This window comes from Primulina eburnea, chromosome 14 (genome assembly GCF_022965805.1).
Source record: "Primulina eburnea isolate SZY01 chromosome 14, ASM2296580v1, whole genome shotgun sequence".
Classification (NCBI taxonomy): Eukaryota; Viridiplantae; Streptophyta; class Magnoliopsida; order Lamiales; family Gesneriaceae; genus Primulina; species Primulina eburnea.
Genome location: NC_133114.1, coordinates 24,085,515 through 24,095,766, shown reverse-complemented (window position 1 = coordinate 24,095,766; position 10,252 = coordinate 24,085,515). Strand labels below are relative to the sequence as shown.

Here is a 10,252-nt window from a genome sequence, read left to right as displayed (position 1 = left end):
AAAGAAAGACTCATTAGAAAACATTAAAGATATAAAGCAAGACTCGTAGCTAAAGGATTCACTCAGCAGGAAGAAATAGACTACGAGGAGACTTTTTCTCCTGTATCTAAAAAATATTCTTCCCGTATCATTTTAGCATTAGTTGCACATTTTGACTTAGATTTACAATAACTGGATGTGAAAACTGCTTTTCCAGCGGAGAATTAGAGGAAGATGTTTATATGAAACAACCTAAATGATTCTTCTCTAGTACTGGTGAGAATTTGGTATGTAAGCTTAAGAAATCTATATATGGATTTAAACAAGCTTTCCGTCAATGGTATTTAAAATTTCATGATATTATCTCTTCATTCGGATTTGTTGAGAACATCATGGATCAATGTATATACCAGAAGGTCGGTGGGAGTAAAATTTGTTTCCTTATTTTATATGTGGATGATATATTATTTGTAGCCAATGATAAGGGTTTGTTATATAAGGTGAAACAATTTCTATCTAAAAACTTTGATATGAAGGACATAGGTGATGCATCTTATGTCATTGGCATTAAGATACATAGAGATCGAATTAGAGGTATTCTAGGTCTGTCTCAAGAAACATATATCAACAAAATTTTAGAGAGATATCGGATGAAAGATTGTTCACCAAGCATAGCTCTCATTGTGAAAGAAAATAAGTTCAATTTAAGTCAATGCCCAAAGAATGATCTAGAGCAGGAACAAATGAAAAATATTCCTTATGCTTCTGTTGTTGGAAGCTTGATGTATGCTCAGGTCTACACTAGACCTGACATTGCATTTGTTGTTGGGAAGATATCAGACTAATCCAAGTTTAGACTATTGGAAGCTACAAAGAAAGTAATGAGGTAACTTCAAGGGACCAAAGATTATATGCTTATGTTTAGACAAACTGAGAATTTGGAAGTAATTGGCTACTCTGATTCAGACTATGCTGGCTGCATTGCTTCACAAAAATCCACTTCAAGATATATTTTTATGCTAGCTGGTGGAGCTGTATCTTGGAAAAGTGCAAAGCAGACATTGGCTGCTACTTCCACTATGGAAGCTGAGTTCGTAGCTTGTTTTGAGGCAACCTCACATGCTGTATGGTTGAAGAGTTTCATTTCGAGGCTTAGAATTATGAATTCTATATCTAGGCCATTAAGAATATATTGTGACAATTCGGCTGCTGTTTTTATGGCTAAAAATAACAAAAGTGGTAGTCGAAGCAAGCACATCGACATTAAATATTTAGCCATACGAGAACGGGTTAAAGATAAGAAATTAATTATCGAGCACACTAACACTGAATTGATGATTGCAGATCATTTGACTAAAGGCATTCCACCATTGAAATTTAAGGATCATACAGAAAAAATGGGACTTGGTTCTTTTATGTAATTTTGTTGTAAGAACAAATTAATGAAACTATAATATGATATTTTCTCATATCTATTGTGCACACATTCATTGATTCGAGAAATATCAATAAAGTTGGACCTCGAACAAACATAGGGTTTATTCATTAAGTTATACGCCTCTTCTTTTGACTCTTGGGCTTCTGATAAACTCATCGATGGTATGAGAAACGCCTATAAATAATAATGATTGATGTCCCTAAGCAAACACCTCATAAGAAAAAAAATACATCATCTATAGAGAACGTGAAGTGCTTAGAAGGCTTCAACGGGAAGGAAATTAGAAAACTTACAAATTCTCGATGGCCGGAAGTAACACTCGATTCGCTTCCGCATATTGTTTATCATGTTCCTATATACGTAGAAACATGATTTTTTTAAGAAAAATTCTGACAATTCAAACTTTCCTGGATGGATCTTTGAGCGATGGAATACATGGACAGTCATTTTCCAAGCCTTCTGGAAAGATGCAAATATCTGGAGGAAAATCCCATTAACTTGGGAGCCATCCCAATTCCCAACCTTACACATAATTGAGGTGCACGGTTGCGGCCAGTCGACTTTGGATTCTGCCAAAAGAATTCAACAGGTGCAGAAGGAGATGGGAAATGATGAGCTTCTGTCATTCATTGGTCACATTGTACTCGACCAATTTGACGCATGTCAGGTAAGATAATAGACAAAATATATTTATATGATTAATTTAACCTGAACTTGCCAACTCCCCGTTTGAGTTCATCAATGGAGAGATGGATATGAAACCAAATTTCATGATTAGATTCTATCATTCAAGTTAGAATACAGATGCCTAATACAGCTAACTTACTCTCCCTTCCCATTTGTTTTGGTTTGGGACGTAACAAATGAATTAGATTGTATTTGGATGGAAAAATTTGAACTCTGTGAACTTAAATATATTTTCATTATTTAGATAACTTGTACAAAAGAGACTCATTCATCTCTCTACTTATTACACTATAATTATATTAATCACAATGGATTTCAACTTATTTAAGAATGAAAATTAATCCGAAATCATGGATTTCAAATACAATATTCATGCCAGCTTAAAATAATGTTTTCAAAACCTCAGTCGTGTTTGAATATGTTCGAAATATTTAAAGCTATACTCAAAGCAAAAAAATTGTGTTCATCAGTTTTGAGAGCAATTATCGGATTTAATAGATGATACAAGGACTGTTTTTTGTTATTTTTGAACCAAGGAGCAAAACATGGAGGTATTGGATTTTGGATTCGGCGCGCAACGCAACGAAGGATAAGGGGCGATCGACCTCTCACCTCCCACAAATCCATCTCTAAATGATAGAAATAAGCACGCGAAAATTTGACAAAATAAGGGACAACAAATTTTTTTTGGTTCAAAATGAGTGAATGTCTCTCTAGTCCCTATTTTATGTTGGATTGATAAGCACCTGGGCTGATTAAATGTATGGTATGACCAATAAAAAATAATACTCCCATAAAATAATGGCGCCCAAGTTTGCTTGAGATAGAATATAATACAAATATGCCTCAGGTTTAAGTAGTAGCACTTACATTTTTTACTTATGCCCTCATTTTGTGTGTGGGGGATTTTCAAAAATTGAGATCATAAATCAAAATGCATCAACCATTCAGGAAATATATATTCTGCTATACTCCGTCAATATGTGCTGTGTCTTATATTAATGCAGTATGATCATAGCACACATAACAAATATCCCCAATAACATAAAGAATATAACAAAGAATTGGAGGGTATCGAAGATAGCCATGCATAAAATTATCAACGAAAACTCAACTCAAAAGTAATACTCCGTCGGATAAGAACAGATGTGTTATCCTTCCTGATATACAACTTGTTAGAACATTTACACACGCTGCAAATCTGAGTAGAACCATCGTTGAGCTGACACCATTCACTTTAGCCAGTTTTCTTCGATATAGAAATGACATTGAAATTGTTCGAATCAGGATTTTTCTGAATAATCTTTTGAATAACTTTAGCAGTATCCTGAACCAAGAATCAAACACACACACATCATCATCATCATCATCATCATCATCATCACAGCCCATTCCCGCGGAGTCAAACACACACATAGTTAAGTAAAAATCAGGGAAACATGAACTTTTGATGGACAAAAAAAGATGTATTTGGTGGACATTTAGTTCCACGAACAAATGATATTGAGCTCAACTTGACTAAATATGGGAAGAAACTTGTAGCTAAAACTGAATCAAGTGCAGCAGAAAATGAAACAGTAATGTGCAGGAGATTGGGAACGGCTTAAAACTCATGCAAGATATGCTTAGCAAAAACATTTTAAAGCTTAGTCCATGTACAACAAGATTGGCTATATTATTTCAGTCCTTGCCAAAACATGCAAAGAATGCACCGCACCCACTTTTGTGCCAACAGCAGGTAGACAACTTCATCATTCAGTTAAGAGGGGAAGGGGGAGAATGTGAAAGATCTATCCAATTGTTGGGGGTGGAAAATAATAACCTGTAATAACGAGCTTGCAGAGGAAGGCCCGTGCAAAACTGGTCCTGCCCTCCTTCCATCAAGCTCATACAGTTTTTCTGAAAAAACATGATGTGCATGAATGTGTAAGTTTAACGAAGTTTGAGACAATAGAAAACATGGGACTCGGAAATGGAAAGTAGAAGCTAAGATGCGTAAGCAAGCGACCAACTAGTGGGCCTGGCACAAGAAAAGACATTTGAGTCTTCGACAATATTGTGTCCCCCAGTTTGTAGTGCATATAAAATCTACCGAAAGCAAAGGATGTCAAAAGAATAGTGATTAAAGAAAAATATATTTTCATCATTGCTTCCTTGTTACCGAGTCAGTCATATCAGCGCACATCATATAATAGTAGAGCTAATTTATAGAACCATTGATATAATGGAGGCAACAATTTCCAAAAGTTCAATAAGAATACCTGAAATCTAAAATCTCAGTTAAATACGAAGAAACTACAATGAAAAATGAGCCGAGGAAACAAAAAGCAGTGAAATGGTTACACCCGAGAGAGAGAGAGAGAGAGAGAGAGAGAGAGAGAGAGAGACCATTAACACATACAAAGCAGATGAAATGTGTGTCAACTTCTTCAGATGCCTGCATACAAAAAGGTACAAACACAAATTAACAATTTCTCATTGACACATACAAAGCAGATGAAATGTGTGTCTACTTCTTCCGATGCCTGCATACAAAAAGGTACAAACACAAATTGACAATTTCTCAAGCATTAGCTTAAATCACATTCAATAAAGAATGGAAGCATATTACGTTGTCGGTGTGCATCGAAATAAAAGCATGCAAAAAGTTTTAACTTGATTGAGTTTTTTATAAAGACAGGAGAAGCAAGCACCAAATACAGCAAGTTTGTGAGGCCAATGCAATTCAATTTCGCTACATTTGTTATAAAGATATCAAAAGAAATAATTATGAATCTAGAACAAAGTAAGAACATAAAAAAACACTATAATAACAATGCTTTCAAAGTTTCAAAGTCACTGTGATCACTGACTTTAAACTCCAGTGTAGAGTCAACCTGTTGAGAAAGAAAAACAGCATCCCATTTCATCAATAATATTTTTAAACCTTATTTTCAATCAGCCCAAAATCTGACCTCAGTATCTCCAGCAGTAGCCGCGACAGAATGTGCAACTTCCATTTCTCGATCCTTTTCAAGGTATGCAGCACGCTACAAAAAATATTTATATAAGCAACTATTAAAAGGCAGCAAAAGTAATGACACATAACTTTCACCCAAACACTTAATACCAACATGAAAATTTCGACAACATCTATACCTCAGATGGATCAAAATCGGCAGTCGCTTTGAGAAACCTGTCAAGGAAAGACCCTTGAGCTGAAAAACAACCAAAAAATAGTGAAAACCATAAAAATGGAATATTCGAAGATAAGCCAATAGTTAATGTAGATGGTATTCAAAGATGCAAGCAAAAAAATGAAAACACTCATTAAAGGCATAATCTCTAAATTGCAAGACTTATGCAGCAGACCCTCCATAGAAGTAACGAAAAATCTTCATCACATTCATGCGATAGCCAGATAACAAAGAATCAAAAAGCTTACCAAGCTTTATCTCAGAAGTGATATTTCCAACAGCATGTAGAAGTCCAATGGTGCCACAGGCATTTCCAACAGTTTGTTTCATAAAGTAAACTCCAGTCTGCTGCCCCTGTATAAAAGATTGTCAAGTTGCAATTTTAACCAACAAAGCAAATGAATCAAAACCAATGGTTATTAGAAAGATCAATAATATAGAAAATAAACAACGTAAAAAGTTGCAGAAAAAAATAGATACAAATATGAAATAGAACCCTATTGACAATTATGTCATCCCAAAATTCATCAAAAGATAAGCATTGCTAGAACTACATTACAAGTGCTACTTAAAAGAACTAATTATAAAGGCAGAAAATGATATACCTTCAAAAAACAAATGATAATGAATTTCTTAGTTTGTGAAGGAAGTTCACCCAGCCAATAAAATTACAAGAAACAATTAAAATTGTAACCAATTTCAAATGCAGTATTGATAGCAGGGGCATAAAATGATAAAATATTCAGAAAACTCATGCAATTCTCGTCAGTGATTGTGCAATATATATGAGCATAAAAATTCCCAGGACTTGACCTTTCGTTGAGGCTTAATGCTTCAATAAAAAATGTAAAAGTATTTAGTAACAGTAGTATCAACACTTTTCCAGCACTGCGAGAAAAAGCGAGAAGAAGATAAAATGAGAAGTTTTTCAAAGGGCATGGATGTAATTCAACAGAATTCTTGGAAGGCGAGTCGTGGTTGTGTGTGCACATACATTATCCACTTACAGAAGTGCCCATGCATATGATTGTGGGATAGATGACATATGCGTTATAACAGCATGACAAAAAAAATGAAAAATAGATCATGCCTTGAAAACTAAAGCAGTGAATTGAAGGAGAAAGATGAAGAAATATTCTCTCTTTTTATTGAATTGCCTCTTTCCAGAGAAGCTATTACAATATAAACAGGGAAAAACTAACCGTAGTGTTCGAACCAATCAGAAAATAACTTATTCTCCCTGTAATCCTAGCATTTGACTTTCAAAATTTATTCAAATTAATTCAGAATCATAGCTAAAGATAAACTATAAGCAAATTACTACATCAATCCATACAGCATTTTGTGTCTAAAGAAACATGGCCGTAGTGTACTGCAATATGAAAATGGAAAACAAATCAGTTGATCCTTATATAAACCAATGTAGTTATTAGTAAAAATCTCAGGTGCAGCAAACATACTGATGACAGTAAAAAGAATGATGTCTAAGCTCATCCTACGAAGTAGAATGGATAAACAAGCCAAGTAACATTTGATTTTCACTAGAAACGTTCATATAATAATCCTTTCATGAGAAATTAAGTTTCCCATTGAAAGAGCAGATGTTAATAAGAAACTACAACTCACCCTTTCTTCACGATCTCTCTGAATCCTTTCATCTTCAGTCTGTGCAAACACAAAACTTTCATCAGAAACAAAATAACCAACGGTTTTTGTGAAAAAATGTATCACATAGTAAAACAAGCGCAATCTAAAAATTTCCTCAAACTACCTGTGATGTTATGGGAAACAGAAACAGCACTGCTAGCACAGGCTTTGGGACCATTTCCAGGAGCTCTTCATCCAATCCATATACATCATAGCATTCAGCCTCGCCAGGAGCAACACCAAGCCCCCAAAGAAACTGCTCGTTGCAACTTGCTTAATTAATAAAACTACTCACAAGTTCCATGTAAAATGCATATCATGACTCTTAGGAGAGTTATTAATCCTGTTTTACATTTTTCTAGGCTGTAAAATTTCTTGAAAACCGCCAACCCGTAATCACATATTCCCACTTCTAGTAGATCATTTACCTTTCATATTTATTCCCTTTTAGAGGCTTGAAACCTCGCTGTTAATAATGTCTCGTAAAAACCAACTCTCTTCTCTGATTTTTGGCATTATGTTCAAGAACTCAATTTCTTTCCTTGTTTCAAAAACCCAATTCAATGAAAAATAACTAACTTCAAATACAGTTCAAACGCTGAATTCATTCATCTAATACCAATATTCAATAACAAATTCAAATTTTCTAAATAAAAAAATGAATACGCATCAAATGCAGAAGGCATTGTTTAAATTCAAAAATCAAAATCAATTCATTAGAATAATAATAATCATAATCATAATAACTTTCGGAACACGCCTCAAACGCCGAACTTTTTTCTAAACTTTTAGAAAAACAAAACAAAAATAAAATAATAACAAAAAACTCTTCGATTTCACTACCTGATTCATTATATCAGGGTTTGCTTCAAGAGGAAGCCATCTCTTCGCAGAAGCACTGCCCGCCATGTTCTCAGCTCAGGAGGTTTTGAGGAAATACTCGAGATTCTGCTTAAAAAATATATAGCTTCTCTGTTTGCTTAATTTCAGTGTACTACATATAGTTTTGAAAATTACAATAATTGGCCCAGTTTCATAGTAATAACTATTTATTATATGTACCTTTACATATTTATATAATTATTTTGTATGTTCAATATTTTTTAATACTGAAATTTTATATTTTTTTCTGTATTTTTATTGTGATCATAACAAGATATTTATTTTAAGGTATTCTCTCTTTATTATAAAGTAAGAAGATAAAAGAAAGGTTATGTTTTTAAGAATACATGAAAAAAAAAATTAAAGATAAAAATTTATGTAATATCGTCTCAAAGTTATAATTTGTAATAAGGATCTTTTATAACTAGACATGTTCAAACTAACTATCCGACCCACCCAAAACCTTAACAGAACATTGACTGAGAAGCTCGAACTCGCTGCTCAAACGGACTATGTCTCTCTATTTGAAATCTGCCCCTCATCTCTTTCGAAGTTGTCACCATTATCTGAAGTCGCTGAGAAGCTCGAACTCACCGTTTATCTTTTCAAAAGATCCACCTCGCTATTTCAAATTTTCAGCCCTTCTTTGTTACCACATCTATGTCATTACGATTTTTTTGTGGTCGTAGTGTCATCATCAACTTTGAACGTATTTTCGATTGATCTGATTTTTTAGACTGTGATCGTCTATTATTTTTAATGGATATATATAAAGCTCAACAATTGAAACTGATTCTTTCATAAATGTCATGTTCCGAGACCGAGGCATAAATGACATGCGACATTGTTTAACAACAATAAGCCTCGTAGCAAAAGATAGAAAAAAATTAGTCTATTTCATAAAAGGACATCGTCTCTATATTTGCAAATTCCAATAAGGCGGAAGCTCTTCTTACAAAGTGAACGTACAAAATGCGGAAGCTGTTACAAATAAACTTATAAATTTTGAAACTAGGGACTTGATCTCCAAAACCCCAGATTTCTTCATCAACCCCAAAATTGATCTTGTTCATAATCTTCTACCAAATCTTCACATTTATCTGGGTGGGGATAAGGGAATGAGAGTTTTGTGAAACACTCAGTAAGTGGGGCTGCTTCAATATCAGAATAACAAGTTTTACATATATTTATCTTTAAGAAGATCATTTTTTAGAGATAAACTAAAAACAAAACAGATGAAGTTCAAAACTTATATCGTATTAGACGAGTAGATCGTATCATAACATAATTTTAATAAAACAAAGTCTTATCAAATCAGAATCACATATTGAACACATCTTATAATAATGACAACGAGTTATCATTGATATTTGGCTCTTTCTCCTATAAATGAGCTCCATCTGGGCCTTTTTTCCCGCATTGAGGCACCCTCTGGGGCCTTCTATCATAGACAGGCTTCCTCTAGAGCCTTTTCGCTCTATGGCTTTCCCAGTGCACCATCATTCGAATGAAATCAAACAAACTTATCAGTTGGTTCGAAGGAACTTATCGAATTGAAACGAAAGAAAGGTATTGAGTCGGAATGGAACTTAGAAAAAAAATGCGGAGCATATAATAATACAATTGAGTCATAGCAAAACATGCAGTATACGATCAACTTTTAACACTTACATAAGCCTTCGAAACATATATATGCCAACTTACTGTAATTCAAAGATACAGATTAAACTTGATCGATATTTGAACATAGCATTGGCCGAACTTTGGCAGAGATTGAACATGAATTGGAAAGCACTACGAGTAAGATTTGGACGTGATACACGGGTAAAATAAGGCCGTAAAACGTTGGCTAGATGCTATAGAATCTCGACTGGAAGCACACAATCTCGACAGCTATTTGCTTGAGGAGGCCGAACTATAACGATTCTAATGGGGCTTGATTTCTATTTTGTTGCTGCTCAACTCCTTAGGGCACATCTTGGCTTGATTATAATTGATTATATGCCTACTTGCTGCCCAAAATTTAAGAGCACAGCAGAAAATTTTTCTGCACGAAGTGGCTGAATTTTTGATGAGTTTGTGGAGGATTGTTGGAGTGTGAATTGTCTAAGACATAATTGGTATTTATAGGCTGCAAAATGGCATATCAAGGGCTATATATGACCGAAAAGCTAGAGCCCAAACAGCCTCCATGATGGTCAAATTGCTCAAAAACTTCAAAGGTCATTTTGGTTTAATAAAGGGTCACTTTTACACCATAAAGTTGCCCAATTCCTAGCTCATCCATTAGCTGCATTTTACTATCATTTTAGGACAATACAGATGAGATTTTTCGAGTTAGATATTATGATCCATGAACTAGTGGTTTTCACCCTCGAAACTTGGGTCTGCTTGATCTTCAAAAGGTAGGGGTACTGGGCGCGCATCTTCTCCTCTAACTCTC

The 10,252-nt window shown here is 34.4% G+C and overlaps 1 protein-coding gene across 1 annotated transcript; it reads right to left on the bottom strand.

Moving 5' to 3' along the window:
* Positions 1 to 3,073: 3,073 nt before the first annotated feature.
* On the bottom strand, positions 3,074 to 7,917 carry LOC140812728 (ubiquitin carboxyl-terminal hydrolase 3). The gene is made up of 9 exons (XM_073171079.1): positions 7,771 to 7,917; positions 7,052 to 7,183; positions 6,907 to 6,945; positions 5,529 to 5,634; positions 5,243 to 5,301; positions 5,059 to 5,133; positions 4,493 to 4,541; positions 3,927 to 4,003; positions 3,074 to 3,431 (listed from the first exon to the last, which is right to left on the bottom strand). The coding sequence occupies exons 1-9, from the start codon at positions 7,834 to 7,836 to the stop codon at positions 3,342 to 3,344; spliced, it is 693 nt and encodes a 230-aa protein (XP_073027180.1). The 5' UTR covers positions 7,837 to 7,917; the 3' UTR covers positions 3,074 to 3,341.
* Positions 7,918 to 10,252: the final 2,335 nt, after the last annotated feature.

What these genes read in the sequence shown, in the direction of transcription:
- LOC140812728 (XM_073171079.1), bottom strand. Translation starts at nt 7,836, where the DNA reads ATGGCGGGCAGTGCTTCTGCGAAGAGATGGCTTCCTCTTGAAGCAAAC. An exon ending in ACCCTGATATAATGAATCAG is followed by an intron (nt 7,184 to 7,770) that starts GTAGTGAAATCG and finishes TGCAACGAGCAG; the next exon opens with TTTCTTTGGGGGCTTGGTGT. An exon ending in AGAGAGATCGTGAAGAAAGG is followed by an intron (nt 5,635 to 6,906) that starts GTGAGTTGTAGT and finishes TCTTTTATACAG; the next exon opens with GGGCAGCAGACTGGAGTTTA.